We start from the raw sequence: 24,961 nt of genomic DNA on the forward strand, positions 1-24,961 counted from the left end.
TTTTAAGCAATTTAAGGCAAAATCTTTTAGTTTTATGGGCCAATTATCTTGAAAAATGAAGTATTGCTTCTGAAAGTTAAAAAACAGTGTATGATATATGTTTAATTTTGGAATCCTTACTTTTGTGACATGATTTTATGGAAAAGAATAGTTAAATTCTAAGACTCAAAGAGATCAAAACCCAAAGGGTAGTTTCCTATTGAGAGGGAGTAAGAACATGAGATCAGGAATTCCTATGGGGAGGGAGAGAAGGGCAGACCTGGCCAACTGTTCCGTCCAGGGTAAGATTTCATCATTTTTCACCAAGTTCTGCTCACTCCACTCAAACTTAGATCTTGAACAAAAATTAAGACTCCTGTTATACCTCATTTTATTTGAGAGAGTGATTCCCTAACGCTAACTCCTTTGGATACTGAAACTGTGGGACCTATGTTTATTTTTTTCCCTAAATTGAGAGCCAGTGACAAACACTGAAACTTGTCCTTGCCATTTTCACACTAACTTGAAATCCTGCTTCATCACTTTCTGAATACTCATATATAAATGAGGTTTTTTCTCTATTTTTATATGGTTCTAAAGGTCTATTCTAAATACCTGTACACAGGTAAAAAGACATAATATTGTACACAGTTCCTTTATTTTTCTGCCCATTCTTGAAAATTTTATTTTCCAAATAAATTTCAGAATCATTCAGTCAAGTTCCATAAAAAAAACTGGGACTTGGCCCAGGGTGATAATTTGTGAAACACTGCCATTTTCAAAAAGAGAGCATTCCCAACCAGAAAAATAGTATATTTTGCAATGGTTAGAAAGACTTAAACTAAAGGATTACCTCTGGGATACCGTATCGTAATTCAAAGAAAAATAGAAAGTAATTTCATTTTCTATTTCTGTATTTGAGTGTGTGTTTTCTTCATAAAAGCATATAATGCATTTCTAGTCTAAATATATCGGTCAATAAAATTATCTTCAGTATGGATTCAACCTGGAAACCAGAGAAAGCCCCAGGAAGCAAGCAAAGGTACGGTATTTCCCAAAATGGACACCTCTTCCCCAAACCTAGAGCTAGGATAGTTACAGCCTTTCTTACCTGTCAGCCTTTGTATAATAAAATCTTCTACCCACGTACTCTCTCTGTCCCCACGAGTTCACCATTTCCAGAACTCTCCCTGAAGCTGACTCTGCTGGGCCATGCTCTGGAGAAGCAAGATTAAATCAGTCATGGTTTCTGTCAAGCCTCCTGTCCTCAGAAGGTCAGCCGGACACTAGAGACAAGCTCCAGTATTGTTGTTTCTGTAACATCCGGGTTACTGTGGAAGGACTATTCCGGTGTACTTGGGGAATGACACTGGAACAGTCTGTTCCCTAATTTCAACCTCTTTGGAAGTAGTCCCTTCCTCAAGTTACCTGAGACCTTCCACAACCACCAGCCCCACCAGGGAACCGAAAGCTCCTGAAAACGCAACAGCAATTCTCCTTCAGGCGGATTGCAGATGTTGACTCTTAACCATTAACAGCCTCGTGAACACCCCCATCACACATAAGACGTCTCCACTTTGGTGTCTGGCAATGGCGGACTTATTACTAAAGCCACGGCCCTGAGAGTGACCTCTGGTGTCTCATGAAGTGTGACTCTTGCCTAAAGGTCTCACTACACTCCTTGGACACACGAGGTTTCGATCCTGTGTGTCCTCTGATGTCTGATGAGGTTTGATTTCCGACTGAAGCCTCGCCCACACTTCCTGCAAGTATAAGGCTTCTCTCCTGAATGGATCCTCTGGTGTCTAGCAAGGTGTGACTGCCGGCTAAAGCCCTGCCCACACTCCCTGCACACATGAGACTTCCCCCCCGAGTGTGCCCTCTGGTGTGTAATGAGCGTTAACTTATCACAAAAGCCTTGCCCACACTCTCTGCACACAAAGGGGATACCTGCGTGCGCCCTCTTGTGCCTAAAGAGGTTTGGCTTCTGGCCGAACCTTCTACCACACTCCCTGCATATGAAAGGCTTTTCCCCTGAATGTGTCCTCTGGTGTGAGATGAGGGTTGACTTATCATTAAAACCCCGCCCACACTCCACACAGACAAACGGCTTCTCCCCTGAGTGTGTCCTCTGGTGTGTGATGAGGGTTGATTTCCGGGTAAAGCCTCGCCCGCATTCCCTGCACACAAATGGCTTCTCCCCTGTGTGTGACCTCTGGTGCTTGTTAAGGTTTGACTTCAGGCTAAAGCGCTGCCCGCACTCCAGGCACGTGTAAGGTCTAACCCCTGAGTGTGTCCTCTGGTGTGTCTTGAGGTTTGATTTCCAGCTGAAGTGACGCCCACATTCTGTGCATACATAAGGCTTCTCTCCTGTGTGTGTCCTTAAGTGTCTAATGAGGTGTGACTTCTGGCTAAAGCCTTGCTCACACTCCCTGCACACATACGGCTTCTCTCCTGAATGCGTCCTCTTGTGTCTGATGAGGTGTGAATGCTGGCGAAAGCCTCGCCCACACTCCCTGCACACATAAGGCTTCTCCCCAGAGTGTGCCCGCTGGTGTGTGATGAGGTTTGACTTCAGGCTAAAGCTCTGCCCACATTCCTTGCACACATAAGGCCTGACCCCTGAGTGTGTCCTCTGATGTGTGAAGAGATTTGATTTCCAGGTAAAGCCTCGCCCACACTCCTTGCACACATAAGGTTTCTCCCCTGAGTGTGTCCTCTGGTGTGTGACGAGGTTTGACTTCCAGGTAAAGCCTCGTCCACACTCCCCGCACACATAAGGCTTTTCTCCAGAGCGCATACTCTGGTTTTTGGTGAGGACTGACATATTGCTAAAGCTTTGTCCCCACTCACTGTACATTCGAGGTATCTCCCCTGTGTGTGTCTCCTGGAGGCTGAGCAGGTTTGACTCCTTGATAAAGCCTAGCCCAAACTCTCTATATTTGATTGTTCCAAATCCTGAGACTTCTAAACCATGCAATACTCTGTCTGTTTCCTCAAAGTCTGTCCTCTGGGCTGGGCAGGGCCCTATATCCACCTCTCTGCTGTCTTCCTTGGACCTTACTGGCTGCTCTTCTCGTGGGCTGGAGAACGCCTTCGAAACGCTGCTTGTGCTTCCTCTCCCAAACAAAGGCTTGGAGTCGTCTTCTCTCTCTTGGATTTCTGCTTTGTTGCTCGAGCAGGTTGAATCAGAGAGTTGCTCCTGCTGCTGGTTCTGATCTTCTGGATAGTGTGTCCCTGGATGGAGAGGATTTCCTGCACATAAACTTGACAACAGCTGAGGGAGATGACTGAGCCACACATGTTGGCTGAGGGCTTGCCGACTAGAGAATGCCAGAGGGCAGGAGGGACAAGGCTGAATTTCTAGCTTTGATCCTGCTGAAGAAAGAATGTTTTTAGTCAGAGTAGTCATAGGTAGGGCTGCCAGGCCATTTTGCTTTGCCCATTGGTCATTCATAATATGTTTACCTCACAAGCTGTTTCCCATCCAGCCATCCTTCTCAAGATCTATTTTTCATTTCACTTGATGCGTTATGTTTTCTAATTGCAGGAGTTAGCAAACATGCTCAGTGGACCAAATCGAGCCTGCAACCTGCTTTTCTATGGCCTGCCAGCTAAAAACGGTTTTCACCTTTTTAAAGGGTTGAAATAAAAAGAAAGAAAGGAGACAAGGCAACAGACTGTATGTGGCCTGGAAAGCTTAAAATATTTACTATGCGGCCCTTTATAGAAAAAGTTTGTTGACCCTTGTCCTATTGAAATGTAGAAAACTCACACCAAGGACGTATTTTCACATTACCCAACAGATTAAAAAGTTTCAGGGGTTCTAGAAATGAACCAAAAACAGACAATAAATTGAGACGTGTTTATTCATGAAAAACAGTGAACTTCAGTTAAGAAGAGTGGGAGTCTGTGGCATTATTGCCTGGAGCCGCTCTCACCCTTCTAATCCCCTAGCGTGGGTGGTATGGTAGCTATACCAGGGCAGGCCAGAAAGGATCAGTTTTGCTGCTGCGGGAGGGGGCTCACTTGATTTGGGGTGGAAGTTCCAATGCCCAGTGGGACTGTCAATAAATGCAGTGATCTAGGCAGTAAACGAACAGGGAAGGCCAGTGACTGCTATCTGAGATTGAAGTCTTGGTTGTGACAAAAAAAAAAAAAAAAGACTGTCAGACTATCCAGCAATGCAGCAGGGACAGCCTGCAAGTGAGAGAGCCAGAGAGGGGCTTGATAAGCTCCCCACACAACCCTAGCTGACTGGAAGGCTGTTGGCAAAAGCAGGAAAGACTTCTGGGGGCCCAAGCTCTGCACATACCCCTGCCTGACAGAGAGGCTGCAACCAGGTCCAGAGGAAAAATGAGAGGGATAACTGGAAAGTAAAAGGCCAGAAAAGACTTGAAAACTACTGGAACATTGAATGCACTCCCCAGCTCATGCACTTATCCATTGGCAAAGGTAGGAAGCCTTACTGGCTCAAAGTATTTGAATATAACCTATAGCCAATTTTTGCAGACCACTAAGCTCTGCAGATACAAGGTTGAAATCTAGGAAGCCAGGATTAAATACAAACAGAAGAATAAAATAAAAAATCAAGGAGAAACATCATCTTCACAGAGGAAATATATTCCACATATTTAGTCTAAAAAAGTTACTAAACAAAGATCACAACAACAATACACAGGCAGGAAATACAATCAGATACTAGAAGGGCTACAATATAATATCTAAAATATCTTGTTTTCAAAGAAACAGGAAAGAGTGACTCACACTCAGGAAAAAATGCAGCCATAGAAACTGTTGCTGAGTGAATCCCAATGTTGATTTACTGGAGTGGTGGTGGTGGGGGGGGGAGACTTCAAAGCCGATACTAGGAATGTATTCAAAGAAGTAAAGAAAACAATGTGTAAAAAATTAAAGGAAAGTAGGATAACTTAAAAAATAAAGAATTTCAATAAAGAATAGAAACTATTAAAAGGAAACAAAAAAGAAATTCTGGAATTAAAAAGTAAAATAACTGAAGTTACAGCGTTACCAGAGAGCTAGAATAGCACATTTGAGTTTGTAACAGAACCAGTGAAGCTGAAGAAAGATCAATAGAAATTACCTAAACTGAAGGACAGCGTGAAAGATTGAAGAAAAACAAAGAGCCCCAGAAACCTGTGGGACACCATCAGGCAAACCAACTCACGTGTAATGGGAACTCAGGAAGGAGAAGACAGAGTGAAAAGAGCAGAAAAATACCTGAAGAAATAGTGGCTAAAAAGTCCGAAATTTGATGAAAAACATTAATCTACAGGTCCAAGAAGCTCAACAATCCCCAAGATAAACATAGAGATCCCTAGTTAGACACATCATACTGTTGACCATCAGAAAAAAAGACAAACAGAAAATCTTGAAGGCAGTAAAGGAAAAATGACTCCACACATTTAGGGTGAAAACAATATGATTAGTGCTAACTTCTCATCAGAGACAATGGAGACCAGAAGGCAGTGGAATGACATAGTTAAAGTGCTGAAATAAAGGCAAAAAAACTATGAATGAAGAATTCTAATCTCACAAAACTATCCTTCAAAAATGAAACTGATATAAAGATATTCACAGAGTAACAAGTACTCAGAGTATCCATTGCTAACATGAAATAATAAACAAGTCCTTCAGGCTGACAAGAAATGACATCAGACACTAATTCAAATCCACAGGAAGAAATGAGGACTACTGAAACTGGTAAATACATAAGACAACATATGTATATTTTTCTCTTTTATTTTCTTAATTTCTCTAAAATGCATAAGATTATTACAAAAAGCAATAACTATAACACTATACTGTGGGCTTTATAACATATATATATAATTATCTTACTAATTAGAAGTAGATTGTGATAAATTAAGATGCATATTTTAATTCCTAGAGCAGTGGTAAGAAAATAACTCTAAAAAAAAAGAAGAAGAATTAAAAAATCAAGAGAATTAAAATAGTACACTTAAAAATTTTTTTAACTGATTTTCTGCAAAGATGCCAAGACAATTCAATGGGGGAAAGCATTCTATTTTTAACAAACAGTGCCAGGACAATTGAATATTCATATGCAAGAAAACGAATTTAGACTTTCGTCTCATACGATACACAAAAATTAACTCAACATGGATCACAGCTCTAAATGTAAAAGCTAAAAGTATAAAACTTCTAGATGAAAATCTTCATAACCCTGGCTAAGCAAAAAGTTCTTAGTTACACCACCAAAAGCACAGCCCATTAAAAAAATTGTTAAATTGTATATCATCAAAATTTAAAACTTTTATGCTTGAAAAGACACTATTAAGAGAATGAAAAGACAAGCTACAGACTTGTCTCTTTTCTGAAACTTCACTTCATAGAGTTAAAAATATGTGAAAATCCTATATCTGATATAGGACTTCTGTCTAGAATATATGAAAAACTCTTACAACTCAAAAAGAAGACAAACAGTTCAATTTAAAAATGGGCAAAAGAATTGAATAGCTATTCCACCAAAGAAGATATGCAAATGGTTAATAAGCACCTAAAAAGCTCAACATCACTAGTCATTAGGGAAACGTAAATTAAAACCACAATGGAATACTGCTACACACCCAGTAGGATGTCTATAATCAAAATTAGAGACGATGACAAGGGTTGTCAAGGATGCAGAGAAAATTAAACCCTAATACAGTGGTAACAGAAAATGCAAAAATAGAAAATAGAAATGTAAAATAGAAACATACAAGGGGCCAGCCCCGTGGCCGAGTGGTTAAGTTCACACGCTCTGTTTCAGTGGCCCAGGGTTTCGCGGGTTCGAATCCTGGGCGTGGACATGACACCGCTCATAAAACCACGCTGAGGCGGCGTCCCACATGCCACAACTAGAAGGACCACAACCGAAAATACACAACTATGTACCGAGGGGCTTTTGGAGAAAAAGGAAAAAGAAAAATCTTAAAAAAAAGAAACATACAGCCACTTTGGAAAACAATTTTGTAGTTTCTTAAAAGGTTAAACATATCATAAAATCCAGAAATTAACTACCCAAGAGAAATGAAAACATATGTCCACATCAAGACTGGTACATGACTATTCTTAGCACTACTCACAAGAGCCAAAAAGTGGACACTGTCCAAACATCTATCAACCTGTGAATGCGCAACCAAAATGCATATCCATACATAAAATATCATATTGCAATAAAAAGGAATGAATTACTGATACACATGGCAACATGGATGAACCTCGGAAACATTCCGCTAAATGAAGGAAGCCAGTTACAAAAGATTATATATTTATGATACCATTTATATAAAATGTCCAGAAACAGCAAATCTATACAGCCAGCAGATCAGTGGTTTCCTGGAGCTCAGATGGGAGGAGGGATAGATGCAAATGGGCACAAGGGAACTTTCTGGAGTGACGGAATGTTCTACAGTTGGATGGAAGTGATGATCATACAACTCTAAAAGTTTACTAAAAATAAATGAACTACCACTGAAAATAAGTAGATTTCATAGTATACAAATCACACCTCAAAGAAGTTGTTAAAAAAGCAGCACCTGTGGAACTTTATACTTCTAAAATGTCAATGTCATAGAAGACAAAGGAAGGTTATGGAAATGGCCTACATTGAGGGAGACTAAACAGACACGACATGTAAATGCACCACCTAAACCTGGACTGGATCACGTTCTAGAGAGGAAAAAAGATATTATTCTGTCTACCGACAAAATTATAATATGAGGTATTATTAGATAAAATTACTGTATCAAAGTTAAATTTACTGAGATTGATTACTGTACTACGGTCACATGAGAGATTATCGCCATTCTTAGAAAACCTTTTAACAAACATCCACATATGAACCTACGTATACACACACATATATATACATAAACATATACATAAATATATACACGTACATATTGAGAGAGGGAAAGAGAAGAGAGAGCATGCACACAGGAGAACACAAGCAAATGATGAAGCAAATTGGGTAAAATATTAGCAGGTGATTTCATGATGCCATTTTATAATAATCACATGCCATATATATTTACACACACGTATATACACGTGTGTGTGTGTGCAGAGGATATAAAGGTGTTCTTTATTTTTATTTTTGAAAATTTTCTGTAATTTTGAAATAATTTCCAAATATCGAGTCAAAAATAAAAGGATGAAGCCTACTTCTGAAAATGGCAGCAGACTGAATTGGTCACAAGAATCCCGGCAGAAAACAATAATAAAACTGGATAAAATACAACAAACAGCTATTTAAAGGCACTGAGAAACACTCAAAAGCAACCAGAGGCTGGTGGGAGGAGAGAGTTTATGTTCAAAAAAGTGCAATGGAGGGGCCAGCCCCATGGCCTAGTGGTTAAGCTTGGTGCACTCCGCTTTGGCGGCCTGGGTTCGCAGGTTTGGATCCTAGGTGCGGACCTACACCACTCGTCAGCCATGCTGTGGCGGCAACCCACATATGAAATAGAGGAAGACTGGCACAGATGTTAGCTCAGGGCCAATCTTCCTCAAGCAAAAAAAGAGGAAGATTGGCAACAGATGTTAGCTCAGGACTAATCTTCCTCAGCAGCAACAAACAAACAATGGGAAGGGATAAGAATTTCATTTGTGACTCTCTTGCCCAAGAGCACTCCCAACACACACAACTACAGCAGTGGAAAAATAGTGCTGAAACGGCATATCCTGACTGGGTCAAGGTGCCAGAGAGGATTCAGAGCTGCAACAGAAGCTGCAGGTATGAGTTAAGAATAGAAGGAAATTTAGAGTCTTAAATCCTCATATGAAAAAAGACAGAAGGCTGACAAGTAATACTGTTAAACATTCATCTCAAAAAATTAGCAAAAGAATAGCAAAATAAGCCCAAAGTAAGAAGAGGAAGGGAATATTAAATATAAGTTCAGTCACAATACATACAATAGACATGATCAACAAAGCCAAAAGTTGCTTTTTGAAAAGATTAATAAGTTTAACAGACTTTTGACAAGAGTGAGAAAGAAAAAAGGGAAGGCAAAAATATATAGATGAAATAGTATTCTACGTATGAAACATTAAAGACAGAATCATAAATTATATGATAAACACCAAAGAACTAGAAATTAAACACCAAAGAGTAAGACAAACCATTGGATTAATAAAACCATTCAGCCATGCTGCTGGATATACCATAGACGATCGTTATAGTGGGACATTTTAGTTATACATGTCAATGAAAAACAGTTATACACATTTAGCTTTTAAAAATATAACTCAAAACAACAAAAAATAAGCCTATGTATAAATTTAAAGAAAAATGTCCATTTACAGAAAATTATAAAACTTAGCAAAAGTTTTGTAAGTAATGAAGTTCTGTTAGTAATGGAGACGCATTAATAAATAAGTGAGAGCAGACACCATATAACAGAAAGACAATGCCGTAAAAGATGTCAGTGCTCTTCAAATTAATTAAAATATCAATATATGTATATTAATTAATAAATTCAATGTAATTACCACAAAATCCTGATAGGCTATTTTATGAAATCTGACAAGCTGATTGTAAAACATCAGTGGGCTACAACTAACTAAGACATCGTGAAGAAAAAAATGAGAGGACTTGACCTGCCAGACAGGAAGACATTGTAAAGCTGTGGTAAATTAAAACTGTGTGACATTGGTGCAAGGGTACGCAAACACAACAATGGAACAGAACAGAGAGGCCAGAAATTAATCCGTGCGTGTACTGAAATCCAAAATATGAGAGAAGTGTCATTTTAGGAAAATGAGGAATTATTCAATGAATGGTACCAAATCTGATGGCTATGCATTTAGAAATATATAAAACTAGATCCATATCTCCCAAGACTTAACAAAATCCATTCCAGAGAGATTAAAGACCTAAGTGTAAAAAGCAAAATATTTTTGAATTTATAGAAGAAAATCTAAATAATGTCTTTATGATCTTGACGAAAGGAATTCTTAAATCAGACACACACGCAAAAACACCATACAAAAAAAGATTGACAAATCCAACCCCAACATTAAAATTTATAAAATTACTATGAAAGGCCATTTACACAGTGGGCAACTTTTATAACACTCTTGAAATAAAAAACTTTTACTGACGGGAAACAGATCAGTGGTTGCCAGGGGTTAAGGTTGGGGGGAGGACAGCAGGAAGGATTTTCTGTGCAGTGATGGAACACTCCGTACGCTTAATGTGGTGGTGGTGGTTACACGAGTCTACGTATGTGACAAAATTTCATAGTACTATAGAACAACAACAACGAAGCACACGTAAAAACTGATGAAATCTGAATCCGAATGAGGTCTGTAGTTTACTTAATAGCACTGTACCAATGTCAACTGCCTGGTTTTGAAAGGTGCTATGCTTATATAAGATGTAATTGGAGAAAGCTGCGGGAAGAATAGATGGGAACTTTCTACACTATTTTTACAAATTGAGACAAATTACTTCAAAGTTAAACAACTTTTTAAAGAGCAAATAGATCACAGACTGGCAGAAGAAAGACATAACGCATGTAACTGACAAAGAATTCATTCCCAAGACTTGTTGAAAAATTTCTGCAAATGAACAAGAAAAAGAAAAGCCGGGAAAAGGTTTGAACAGGCAATTCATAGGAGAGGAAACATCAATGCCAGTCAACCTACGAACATATCAAAAGACGCTCAAGCTCAATGCCAATCAAATTAAAACTACTGTGAGAGGCATTTCACCCCCAAAAGATGGTCAAAAACTAGAGTCTTCGTTGCAGCGGCCCTAACAAACTAATGTGGCGACTGCGGGGAACACTTTGGCATTACCTAGTCAGACTGAACAAGTACGCGCTCTTGGACTCAGCTACTCTACTCTTAGGTATGTAGCTTAGAGAAACAGGTGCTGACATACCTAAGGGCACAGGTGTGAGAATGTTCACAGCTGCATTCTTTAATAGCCAAAACTGGTAAAAACATCCATGTCCAACAAAATAGAATGGATAAATGAACTATATTATAGGTATGTATATCATACAATAAATGCTATACAACATATATCAACATGAATAAATCTTACAAACTTAGTGTCAGTGGAGAGCAAACTACAGAAAGATACACATGGTATGATGACACTGATATACAGTTTAAAAATATGCCAAACAACACTATAGATAGTTGAGGGATTTATGAACTAAAGCAAAAAGCCATGAATGGGAATTATAGATCCCTAGTTTTGAAAAACAGTCCCTTTGGGCAGGGAGGTGGGGAGGTTTCAGATAGAGTCTGGGAAGAGGAGACGGAAGCTTCGACTGTTTAGGTAATGTTTTATTTTTTAAGCTGGGATGTTGGTACATGAGTATGCATTTTCTTATTATTCATAGCTTTCTGTAATCTTAATTATTGAGTAATAAATTTTTTAATTATAGGAATTAGAAAGGTGGAGATAATCAAACTACGCTTAGCCGAAGAGAAAATGGAAAGTGTCTAATGCTCATGGGGTAGGTGCAGTTTTTAAGATTAAGAGGAGAGAAAGCCCGTAAGTGAGGAACGACCAAGCATGATGGAGAAGGCAAGCCAAGTGAGAGGAAGGGAGGCTCCCAGGTGGAGCAGAGAGACAAGGAAACCGGGAAGGCCCCTCCCTCACCTGGAGATGATATTCTGGAAGGGAGGTCACGCCAGGCAGCCTTACTGGGGCCCAGGAAGGCCTGAAGAAGAGCTTCCTCCCAGGACCCAAGAGATGCCTCCTCCTTCCCTGTGTGCCAAGCTGCAAAGTCCCGTCCGCCCCGTGTCACACTCACCTGGACAGAGGCCCAGCCGACATTGTCTCTCCTCTATCCAGGGCTCGTCCCCTTGCTCCAGCTGAGAAATGAGTTTTGGTTTGGAAAGTGGAATTTCTGCTCATAGGGAAAGAAAACAAGGGAACTCTAGGTTATGGCTCAAGGGGCCATTCCAGAACTCAGAGCCAAAATGGGGAGGGAAACCCAGAGGGTGGTACAAAAGACCTATGAATAGTGAACTCTCTAGGAGGGTTGAGTAAGAAAAGGGGAGTCCAATCAGAAAAACTGCACATTAACACTTGGTCAATGACAATCTCCTGGGTTTGGAGCAAGCTAAAATAGAGAGCCCCAGCCTTGGGAAAGAGGCCTGAAAATGCAGAGTGTCATACACAACATGAATAAATCTACCTCCTTTCACTACACTAAATCCTGATTTAACCCGAGGAAAAAGGTAAATTATTGTTTTTAAGCCCAACACTAAGACAAAGCTGCTTGGTGGGCAGCCTTTCCTTGTAACATGTAGAAAATACCCTGTGGGCGGATTTTAAGCGCTAAGGGAAGCCATCCTTACCCAGTGAGACCAGGTGGCTGTAGGTCTCCAGCATCACTTCCCTGTGCAGGGTCCTCTGAGCAGGGCTCAACAACCTCCACTCCTCCTGGGTGAAGTCCACGGCCACATCCCTGAACGCCACAAATGCCTTAAACACAAAACACACCCCTGCTCATCCAGGAGTCCACCTTGCTCACAGTGGGGATCAAAAGGCTTCCCCGAGAAATGCAAATCAAAACTACACTAAGATATCACCTTACACCCGTTAGAATGACAAAAATATCTAAAACTAATAGCAACAAATGTTGGAGAGGTTGCGGAGAAAAAGGAACCCTCATACACTGCTGGTGGAAATGCAAACTGGTGCAGCCACTATGGAAAACAGTATGGAGATTCCTCAAAAAACTAAAAATAGAACTACCATACGATCCAGCCATCCCACTACTGGGTATTTATCCCAAGAGCTTGAAGTCAGCAATCCCAAAAGTCCTGTGCACCCCAATGTTTATTGCAGCACTGTTTACAATAGCCAAGACGTGGAAGCAACCTAAGGGTCCAGCAACAGACGAATGGATAAAGAAGATGTGGTACATATATACAATGGAATACTACTCAGCTGCAAAACAGAACAAAATCATTCCATTTGCAATAACATGGATGGACCTTGAGAGAATTATGTTAAGTGAAATAAGCCAGCGAGAGAAGGATAATCTGTGTATGACTCGACTCATATGAGGAATTTAAAATTATGGACCAAGAACAGTTTAGTGGATACCAGGGGAAAGGTGGGGTGGGGGGTGGGCACAAAGGGTGAAGTGGTGCACCTGCAACATGACTGACAAACATTAATGTACAATTGAAATTTCACAAGATTGTAACCTATCAATAACTCAATAAAAAAAAAAAAAGGCTTCCCCGAGGGAGCTGGAGATTTCTAGACCCTACTTTGGACTGTAAAGGAAGGGTAGCAAAGTATGCCACTCCAAAATATGCCACTTTGGCATCAGGATTACTTTGAGCTGAAGGCAATTAAGAAGCAAACACAAGAGGGGCCAGCCCAGTGGCATAGTGGTTAAGTTCACACACACTGCTTTGGTGGCCCGGGATTTGTGGATTTGGATCCCGGGCACAGACCTACACACTGCTCATCTAGCCATGCTGTGGTGGCATCCCATATACAAAATAGAGGAAGACTGGCACAGACATTAGCTCAGGGACGATCTTCCTCACCAAAAAAAAAAAGCAGACACAAGAGAAGCTCTAAAAGCAGACCATAAATTTGTAAAGGTGTTCCCCATCCCCTCTCTACCAGGGGGAATAGAAGTTAATCACCAGACAACTCTAGACCCTTATGAGCCTAGAGACGGGCCCCAGAGGAATCTTACCTAACTAGCCCCCATCTTCCATTAGTTCCCCCATATATTTACCTTCCCACAATTTGCTGTCCTAGAAACTCAAAATCCTTTTCCTTTGTCTTGTCACTTCTCTAAAAAGTTATTGTTCTTTCACTAAGACGCTATATGAGCCCAAGTTCTAACCATCCCTTTGAGTTACTCATCACTGAGTCCTGCCATGTGTATGCATGATGGACATGTTAATAAACTTGTTTATTTTTCTTGTTAATTAGTCTTTTGTCAGTCTAATCTGCAGGGTTCCAGCCAATGAACCCAAGAGAGGCAGAGGAAAAAAGAATTACTTTCCTCCTCTACATGACCTTGGTCCCAAGGGTCAAAGTCCTTTATTCTCATATCTCTGTCCAGCCAGCATCATTTGTGCAGCTATTGCTATCAACATCCTAGGCTTGCTGCTGGAGGGGATAAAAGCAAAACAAAAAAAAGTTCCTTCACATCGGGAGCTTTAAATCTAGTCAGGGAAAAGAGGGAAATATCTCTCTCTCTCTCTCACACACACACACACACACACACACACACACACACACAAATTAAACAGTAAAAAATAATCATCTTGCTAAGCATTTATGTTCTAATAGCAGCAGGTGAGCCCCTCGGGGGGGGGGGCTGGTGTGAATAACCCACCAATATGTATACTTGACAGCAGGACTCATTCCTTCCCCTCCCTCACACTGCCACTGCCCTGCTCAGGCCTGAGGAATGGAGGTGCAGGGTGGTAAAGAGCCTGGACTCAAACCACACTGCCTGGATTTGGAACTCACCTGTCCCCAGTTAGGGTACCTTTAGGCAAATTAGCTAACCTCTCAGCCTGAACTGAGAGTAACAGGGTGGTGGAGGAGCCGACGAGCGGACGAATGACTCGGGACAACTCACTGCTGCAACAGTAGGTACTCAGGGAGGACTCCCCGGCCATTCCACGTAAAATTCCCCCTCCTGCTTTGCTGTCTCCCTTCCACTCTAGATAATGCGTGTGTTATTTGTCTTTATTTTCTGATTCCCTCCTAGACTGTAAGGTCCCTGTGCGTGGTTTACTGCTATGGCCCCAGTGCCTGGAACAGAGCCTGCGATCACTAAGCAGGCAAATGCTTCTAGAGGACTGAATATGCAATTATTCCACTGGCAAAGTTTCAGATGACCCTCTGCCACCTGGAAAGCTGTACTTTGGAGGCTGGAATAGACAATGGTCCTCGGCACAGCAGTTTTGGGGAGGCGTCGGCATGCAGGTGCGGGAGGCGTGCAGAAACCAAGTGCAAACGAGCCAAGGGATCCAGGTCCGGGATTCTTCCTAGCCCAACCCTTTTCTGTCTTTTAAAATGGGGTACGATCTCCAGTCCACAGGTTTAGTTTGACCCATGCACTGCTTTAAAACTCTTTTTTAATATCAATTATATATTGGGAGATTTCATATGAAAATCTCAACTTACGGGCCCTGTTGAGAAATCCGTAAATCTGACCACTCTGGGCTTTGCACAGCTGGAGGCCACAAATGGCTGAAGGTGACTTATACTGGGGGTCGTTAGCCTAGGCATGTTATTGGCAGACTGCTGCAACTCCCACCTTATCCGTTTCGCTCATTTAGGTACACGCCTGGTCTCTTTGGTGATCTGGCTTTGCATCCTCTTCTCAGAACACCACCACTCCTTGAGGGATGACACTGTGTCTCTCAAACTGATTCCATGCTGTGCCCTCCCCATGGCTCTTACCTTCTCAGGAGACCCTCCCCTCAATTTCCTGTCCCGTACCAGCTCAGCTGTTCTCCAGTGGGGCTGGGCTGTGAAATGGCCTTAAGACACTACCCCACTTTAGGGCCCCTCTCCACCTATAGTAATAGCAGTTCTAGAACCCAGCCTGCCCCCATGTCATTAATCACAAAGAGCACAGACAGGACAAGTGAGAGTTGTGGTTCTTATCCCTCATCCCTGGCTGTACTTTAGAGCTAACTGTGTGGTGTTTTAAATTATGGATTCCTGGGTCCCACTCCAAATCAATAAAATCAGACTCCGGGGATAGGGCTTTCATACTCTTAACGGCTCCTAAGTATAGTCATGGTTGTGAATCACGGGGCCGGAGGACCTCAAGAGGGAGCTTACTGAGGGACAGACAGATCAGGGCAGGTTTCACGAAAGGGAGGTATGATCTTAGTCTGAAAAGGCAGGCAGGATTTCAAAGGATCAGAGAGAAGAGGGCTAGGCAATCCAGACAAGGCACGTGGGATGGGAGGGAATAAGGAATGAAAACTGGCTCGCTGGAAAAGACAGCAGGCAGGTTGTGCAGCCTACAGAGGGTTTGAAAAGCCAAACGAACATAAAACTCTATGCTTTACTGTGCATTTAAGGCAATATTTGAGTACTACCCTTGAATTGATGGTAGAAAGCACATGTAGCAAAACATCCATTGTTGAATCTAGGTAGAAGGCAGATATGTGAGTATCAACATACAAGTCTTTGTATTTTTTCTATAGGTTTGAAACTGTTCATAGCTAAATATTGAAGAGGAAAGACTATTCACTCATTCAGGTATTTGCCTAGTCCCTGTGGTGATTAGATTTTACAACCCTTCTCAGAATGAATGTGCGCGGGTGTGCGTGTGCGCGCGCGCACACACACACATCCCCTTGAAAACCCCTGACAAAGAAGCTACATTAGAGACCATCCTACGTTATTTCAACAAGTTTAACACAACTGGTATTCCTGCAGCCCTGGAAAAATTAATGGTGTCTTTGTATGAGAACCATGCATGTAGGTGGTAGGGTAAACACTAAATGGATGACTCACCGTGATCCATTCCAAACTTCTCCACTGGGGAGCAACACGGCGTGGGGAACTAAAGTCAAGTCAAAGGGAGGCCTGACTGACGTACAAATAACCCATCCCCCTGCCAGCTGAAGAATGGATCTACAGCTGACGCTAACCAGCAAGCCACAAGAAGCCTGCTGTAGGATTCCAGCAGAAGACTTCTTCATTTTTAAGATGGAATAATGGGAAGCCAATACTTTTCCTGATGCTCATAAACACAGGCACAGGTTACGCAAAAGCAGCAGCATAGCCTAGTGCACTGGCTTTCAGTGTGGTCCCTGAACCCATAACACCAGATCCCTTGGGAACTTGTTTGAAATACAAATTCCCAGGCCCCATCCTAGAACCAATGAATCGGAAATTCTGGGGGTGGGGCAAAGCAAGCTGTTTTAACAAGCCTTCCAGGTGATTCTGAGTCACAGTAAAGTCTGAGAACTACTCAGTGGCTAAAAGCACACTCTGGAGACAAACTGTTCAAATGACAGCCCTCCTCCTATGACTTCGCATCAATAACTTAACATCTCTGTCTCAATTTTCCATAAAATGGATATTATAATAGTACTTACCTTTTGGGGTTGTTCTGAGAATTAAACAAAGTTGCTATTGGTAAACATCCTATGCCTCTGAGGGGAACCAGCCTGGGTGAGGCTGACACTGTGAAGAGCAGAGTTGAGTGGAGGAATCTAAGAGCCCCAGCCGTTGACACGCTTATGACGGTAGAGGACCAACCCCAAAGCGTGTCCTGGCTCTGGACTTCCTTTCATGTGAGCTAAGTTACTTAGTGTTTAGAACAGTCTAAATGGAGTTTCCTGCTGCTTGCAGCCCAGAGCATCCTAATTGACTGGTGGATTGTTATAATTGATGGCCCCCAGTGAACCATGCCTCCCTGTTTCTACCCTTTATGAGTTCTCCTCCTAAACTATCTCTAGGCTTGACCATACGACATCCTTTATCTTATGGGACATTAGCAAACATGATGCAGAGGTTTAAAAGGCATTTGGGTTTGGGGCTGGCTGGCTTTCTTTCTGTGCAGGAAACCTTGAGGCCACCATGTAAACAAACTGAGCTTGCCTGCTGAAGAGGCCACAGAGAACCAAGAAACAAGGTACCTCAGCTAACCAGCCTCTCAACCACCAGACAGGTGAGATCATCCAGCTCCAGCTGAGCAGCCAGCTGACTACAGCCACATGAGTAAGCCCAGGTAAATCAACAGAACCATTCAGCTGTGCCAAGATGAATCGCTGACCCACATGACTATGAACCAATACGTGATTTAAGCCACTAAATTGGTACACAGAAATAAAGTGCTGTCATAACATATACCTATAACATGTGGCATTAGCTTTGGGAACAGGACATGCACAGAGGCTGGGAAAGCATCTAGGAAACTGTTAGCAAAGGTTGGAAAAGCAGTAAACAAACTGTTAGCAGAAGCCAGAAAAGCAGTGAGGAAACCACTCTGGCAGCTTAAAAAAGACAACACATGCTATGTATTAGCAAAACTACCACCTGCACTAACTTGGAAAATAGAAAAATACGTAGTGAATTTTCAGATCTGGCTAAAGAGATCTCTGGAAAGCCTGTTAAGAGTTTCAGACAGATGCTTCTAACTAAATACGATAACGTATAGAAAGAGAAGAGCTAAAGAAGCAACTCCGGAGTTTGCAAGCCTAATTTAGAGGAAATACAGACAAGCTAGGACTTGCTGGGTTGGAAAATAAAACTGTTTTATATCTCCAGTCTCTCCAGCCAGCAGAAGTCTCAAAATAAGAAACGGCCTCAGGGTAAAGATCAAGTTTGGCTGAAAGACCCAAACTTTAGGACCTCTGAAAGTTTAAGCTGATGTCTAGGAGACTCTAAACTAGACAAAAGGGATTCAAGATTCTTACAGGTATTATCTCACAGCACTGACACCCTGACCAAAGCTGAGAGGCCTATCTGGAAAAGAATTGTGGTTATAATTTTTGTTTAATAGAGTGGTCTGATAATCCGATACATGGGAAACCCAAAGAGTCTTTAAAGAAATTTTATCAACTTGACTAAAAGGGCTAGAGACATTTCAAACTGAAGAGGCCTCCTATGTGTCTCCAATTCCTCCCCTTTTTGAATGGGTGTGTCTATTGCAGTTTTCCTGTCCCCGTCTCACCACCGCATATTAGGTGGGTGGCTGGGGGTAGAGGGAAACAAATGACTTGTCTTTTCAGTATACAGGTTTCCGACTTAAAGGAGTTTCAGTGAAGAAGCCTTAGCCACATCCAGACTGATATACATAAGATACTGGGCTTTGAGTCTGTGATGAAACTTTTGGGGATCCTGGGGGAGGGGTGAGTTTATCTTGCACATGGGGAGGATATGAATCACTGGGATCAGAGGGTGGTTACAGTAATGAACCCCAATGAATCCTGTGTCCCTGTATCAATACCCTTGTGTTATCCCCTTCCACAACAACTCTGGACTTGGCCATGAGACTTGCTGTGGTCAAAGGGACACTAACAAACATGACACAAGCTGGGGCTTAAAAAGTGTTTGTTCGATGGGGTTGTCCTCTCTTGCTGTATAGAGAAACCCAAGACTATCATTTGATCAAGCCCAAGCCCACATGGAAAAGAACCAAGAAGAACTAAAGTACCCTAGTCAAGCAGCTTGGTAAAGTCATGGATGGATGGTCATCTAGCTCCAGTCAAACTGTCAGCTGACTGCAGCAACATGAGCAAGGCCAGGTGAACCCCACAAAACACCCATCTGTGCCCAGCTCTAAATGCTGACCTACCAAACTGTGTGCTAATAAGTGATTTTGCCTTAAGTCAATAAATTTTGGGGTGCTTTATTATGCAGCAAAGCCTAACTGATACACTGATAAAGAAGTCATGTTACATGAAAAATGCTTTGCAATAATATCACCCTTGACTTGCTAAGTTGCTCATGCAGTCAGAAACTCCTAAGATAGATTTAGAGAGCAATAGGTTCATTCCTCCCATTTCTCACTTACGGGCATGAAGCCATTAGATGGGAAAGAAGACAGATTCATGCGAACAACCAGAATAGTTATTTTTCTCCCTTTTTCCAGCTGAGTGCCTAGAAAGGCAATTTATCTAAGTCAAAGGTGTATATGAGATGACTCTGATGTGGTAGCAATAAACATACTTTCTGAATGAATAATCAGGACATGATGTCAGACACCAGGACAACACATTTGGAATGAGGACTGTCCTAAATATCTAACACACTGTCATGAGCCACTGAAATCTTCTGAACAGAAAAGTGATGTTACCATAATGTTTGGGGAAAATGAGGATTACAGAAACATACAATGGGTAGCAAAGGACCATGTCAACATGTGAAAACAAACCAAGACACTATTGTGAACATTCACAAGAAAGAAGAAAAAAGATCTGCACTGGCAGGTCTGCCTTGGGAATGTACAACTGCACAATGTAACAATAAAAACAAAAACAAAAAACCTGCAGAGTGTAAAGCAAAGACATCGTGAGGGAAAAAGGGAGTCTCAGAAAAGGAAGAAATAATTGATAGGATTAAATGTTTGAGAACAGGCAGGGTTCAAAGCTCCAGCAGGTAAACGGTCATTGCTATTTAGCATGTCATATTTTTGTTTGAAGAATAAAAACAAATCTATAAAAGAATTTCTTGCACAAAGTTGATCATAGAAGCATTATTTTACAACAGTTAAATGTTGGGAACAAGTTAAACGTTTGGGAAATATTTAATCCATTCAATGGACTGTTACAGAAATTACTTCTGGTGGGATGAGTGTTGGCTGTTCCTTCATCTATAAAAATGGGTCTCGGAAGATACACTGTCACTAGCTTTAGTACACTATGATTTTATCATTAAGGTTTGTCAAAATGCATGTAGGTAGGGGTGTGTGTGTGTATGTGTATAAATGAAATCAAATCCCAGTGATAAAGGAATCCCAAAATAAAACGGAAGACTCAGAAGTGTGCAGGCCGTACTTTACACATCACTGACTGTAGTCTATTGTGTTCTGCACACGGCAGACATTCAGCAAATCTGTTCAGCAGAATCTATGAAAAAATGCTTAACGTTAGTAACATCATGTGCTAATCCATCTCATTTGTCACAAATTCTAATTTCTCCTCTCAGGCAAAGGTCCTTGCCAGTGATACCTAATGTCCTACTGTGTATTTGCCCAGATTGTTTTGTATAATTCAGATGTCATACGTATGAGTTCCTGGAAATTCCACTCAAACCCGCTGAAATACGTGGTTAATTTTATGCCCCAAATAACACACCAAAACAAACAACAGAAACTCCTTTGTTACTTAGTTCCTTCAAATTAATTTATTTAACGTTGTGGTTCCTTCATGCACCAAACATTTCATGTGTGCCAGTTACTCCTCGAGGCACAGAGGTCTCATTTTAAACAACTTATCCATTCAAATGCTTGTGCCCTTTGATCAGTTTTTCTGAAAAGTATTAGGGGCAGGAAAAGTCAGCTGACACAAACTTCTAGCTTTTCTGAGAAAATCAGAATGCTTCCCTATTAACAGTATGAGCAGTGAAAAAAGTACACACAAAAGATTCAATGTTACCTTGGGAAATGTCCTGAATTGGATTTCTTATGCATTCTTGGTACTTTCAAATGAATGAACTATTTTACAAATGAGAAACACACAACCCTCACAGTTCTGATAACATCCAGGAAATTATAAATCTCCATCACGGGAGACCAGGATTTAAGAATAAATCAAGATCTCTTTTTCTGTCTAAATTCTACTCTGATTTGTTGATAAGGACAGTCAAGGCAGACCTGAAATAACCAAGTTAACCCATATCAAATGTGACAGTAACCCAACCTATTGACTGTGTGTTGGTGCTCAATAAATGTTAATTGCATTCAACTAAGTGAAGGTCACCATAATCGCCATTCTCAGGGGTTAGAAAGTTTCCCCTTAAGTCCCTATAAGCCCATTTCATTGATTTCCTTATGTCAAATCCCTTCTCAACATCCTCTAAAACTCAGCTTACTCAAAGACAAAGCCTACACTCCACAGTCTGGCCACCCAGACTCAGAGGTGGGAAATGAAAATCCTTCAGGGGCCAGGTAGGTAATAAGTATGGAAGAGGCAGGGAAAACGTTAGCTGGTCAATGGTTTCAATCTCAGTATGGAGGATACTGTAGTAAATGCAGCAAAACAGACTCTGCAGGACTTGTCCAAATGATGAAGACACTTTCAGCTCAAATTCCCTGACACCAGAGCACACTGCAGACTTATTTTCAGAGAAGCAGGAAATCTGTAATTTTGGGAGAAAGCTCCCCATTGCCAAACGCTGAAAATGCTCTCAAGTGTAAAATTAAGGTCAAACCATATCAAACTCCTCTCTGTTCCATGTGTGGACAACTAGTCTGTATCTTCACCTGTACATATTTAAAAATCAACCTTATGTAAGTCTAATGGCCACTAAAATCCTCCCACACTGTGGCCAAGGGCAGTGCCCAATGGCCCAGCTTCTAAGACTCACCACACCTCCTGCCCTCTTCTCACTGGTATGTCTTCTGCCAACTCTCCAACTTACCAAACCCTCAGGGGCAGCTCAGACAGCCCTACTTCTCCTGGAAGCCCTTCCCAACCACTTCAGGCATCTCTGCTGCTCCTGCCCTTCATCCTTATCACTGGACAATTAAGCATGGACGTCCCTGTATTTTTATTTAAACTGCTTCATGTATGATGTTCACAATTTACTTCGTGGATGACTGTGGCATGGATAGAGCAGACAGGAATGCTGAGGAAGGACTCCTTGTAAGATGAGCCGCCCCTCCAGGACCAGGAGTGGACTTTGCCCAATACCAACAAGGCAGCCTCCAGAGCAAGAAAAGGGAATGGATCCATCCTGTTGACAGCCAAGATGGAATTTACAGGAAATCCTCACCTCTTTTTTGGCTTTCAGGAGCCCCGTGGCCATTTTCCCGGTCTCCTGAGTGCTCTCCCTGGAGAAGGGCAAAGTCTCAGAAGACAGATCTGGGGACGTGAAGAGAAATGAGAAAGCGCCTAAGTGGAAACCCTCTCCCCACGAGTTAAAGCGGGGTCTGCTCCAGAGCCCCACAACTGGAGGCTGGGAGGGTCACAGAAACCACCAGCACAACCCAATTCCCACCCAGGCCCTGAAAAAAAAGGACGCAGGGTGATCAAGCATCCTCCAGCTCAGGCCCAAGCTCCGGGCAGGGAGTGAAGCCCATGCTCCCCAGCAGCTGACTTAGGGTCTGTCTCTAACTCTGCGGGCTGGAATGAAAGGCAAATGGCCTGGCGGTGCCTACAGGAGAGCGCCCGCGAGTTCAGAGGCAGCTCCGCCTCTCAGCCTGCGTACCCGTGAGTAAAACTGGGACGAGCAGAGCGATGTGCTAACTGGATGAGGCTACGACTACAGGGCACTCACGGAACGCTGGGCGCACGCTGCCAATCCTGAGGCTGAAGCCGGGGGAACCAAGCGCAGAAGCATTAAAAGGACCCAGACTGGCAGGCTCACGGCGCCGCCAACCAGCCTTACGGGCGGGACCCACCGAGCGGAAGTGCTCCTGTACGTCAACGCCACACGCTGAGGGGCGAGCGTGAAGGAGGACGGAAGTGGCCGCAGAGGCGTCTGGAGAATGTAGTTTTGGAGGTAGAGGGGAGGTGGGTGAGTTGGCCTCGCCGAGGCAGGGTGACTTTGCGCCTCTCATACAAGCAAGTTTAGGAGTTCATGGTGAAGATGCCCAGACCGCGAGGTTCACAAGCTTCTCCTCCGAAGGCTACTGAGGTCTGTGGACACCGAGAGCGCCGCAGACACACCCGAGGATTCTGGGAAATGTGGTCCTGGCGCCCAGCCGGTGTTGCAGCGGCGGGAGGCCAGACCGTGCGCGCCAACCTCGGGCGGCGTGGATGCCAGATCTCCTCCCCGTGCGTCCTTCCCGAGCAGCAACCAGGGTCGGGACCGGCGGCTGTGGGCTCGGCTCCCGGCAGAAACATAAGGGGTGCTATATACACCTCTAAATTTATGCTTTCTAGTTTCGCTAACTCTAAAATTAATTTGGAGATCCATCAAGACAGATAACGTGAAAAAAATGGGAAGTGTCACAACTAATGGGTGAAAGAAAATAATCATTAGGTGGTGACTGCGAATAAATGCCCGACCAAGACAAAAAAAATTGTCACCTCATGCGAAAAGGCTGAAAAGGGGTTTAGAAGAAAACTGTGGCCCTTAAAGGAATGTAAGACAGAAGAAATCAGGTCAGAATGTCAAGAAATTGGAAATGATTCTCCATGTTAGAAAAAGAACATGACTAATGGAAAGAGAGGAGAGAGGGAGGCAGTAGTCAGACTCCAAGGGTGTGGGGGTCGATGAGAATAAAGGGGGCATCAAGAGAGATGGAGTGTGTACCTAAAATCATTCTCTAGAGCTGTGCTGTCCTGGAAGGCAGCCACCCATCACATGTGGCCCTGAGCATTTGAAATACAGCAAGGCCAAATGGAGATACGCCGTAAGTAGAAAACACATTCTAGATTTTGAAGACACAGTATGAAAAAAAGAATGCCAATTAACTCATTAATAACTTTTATGTTGATTAAATGTTGAAATATTTTGGATATATTGGGTTAACTATATTATTAAGATTATTTCACCTGTTTCTTTTTTTTCCTCTAAAGAGTGGTACCTAACAACTGTTGCCAATTTTTGTTTTCCTTCTTCTTCTCCCCAAAGCCCCCCAGTACATAGTTGTATATATTCTAGTTGTGAGTGCCTCTGGTTGTGCTATGTGGGACGCTGCCTCAGCATGGCCTGATGAGCAGTGCCATGTCCACGCCCAGGATCCGAGCCAGTGAAACCCTGGGCTGCCGAAGCAGAGCACGCAAGCTTAACCACTCAGCCATGGAACTGGCCCCTCAGCTGTTTCTTTTTAATTTCTCTAAAGTGGCTACTAGAAAATTTAACATTTCATATGTATCTCACATTATATTTCTATTGAAAAGCACCACTCTGGAAAGAAGAGTCTCTAGGGAGGTAGGAACTTGGGGACCACAGTAGAGGTGGAGGGAGGGAAGTGACAGACACCCCTGGTGAGTACCTTCGTACCTTCAGTTGCTGACAGTGGGGGACACAGGAGAGATTAAAGTGTAAACACGCCCCCATCTACACAGAGCAGGAGGGGGGCATGGGTGACACGAGTAGGTGCAGGGCTGACATACAAAACTACTTAGTTTTATAAAAATTTTTAAGCGATACTGTTAAATCACTGACGGCTCACAGAACAAATCATAGTAGAAATGAGAAATACTAAGGAGCAAATGATACATAAATACCCAACATCAAAACTGGCTGCTGGGGCTGGCCCCTTGACTGAGTAATTAAGTTTGCGTGCTCTGCTTTGGTGGCCCAGGGTTCACAGGTTTGGATCGAGGACCTACACACCACTCATCAGGCCATGCTGTGGTGGTG

The 24,961-nt window shown here is 42.5% G+C and overlaps 1 protein-coding gene across 1 annotated transcript in view; it reads right to left on the reverse strand.

Annotated features, from left to right (window-relative positions):
* Positions 1 to 1,450: 1,450 nt before the first annotated feature.
* The window catches only part of LOC103552484 (zinc finger protein 850), an 82,678-nt gene continuing 59,167 nt past the window's right edge, over positions 1,451 to 24,961 (reverse strand). Inside the window, 7 exon segments of the mRNA XM_008522509.2 lie at positions 1,451 to 1,684; positions 1,686 to 3,357; positions 11,775 to 11,870; positions 12,325 to 12,451; positions 22,421 to 22,509; positions 22,925 to 23,128; positions 23,247 to 23,543. Coding sequence (XP_008520731.2) covers positions 1,585 to 1,684; positions 1,686 to 3,357; positions 11,775 to 11,870; positions 12,325 to 12,451; positions 22,421 to 22,509; positions 22,925 to 23,128; positions 23,247 to 23,543 — 2,585 coding nt within the window. The 3' untranslated portion in view covers positions 1,451 to 1,584.

The sequence above is a fragment of the Equus przewalskii genome, chromosome 9 (genome assembly GCF_037783145.1).
Source record: "Equus przewalskii isolate Varuska chromosome 9, EquPr2, whole genome shotgun sequence".
In the NCBI taxonomy this organism is placed as follows: Eukaryota; Metazoa; Chordata; class Mammalia; order Perissodactyla; family Equidae; genus Equus; species Equus przewalskii.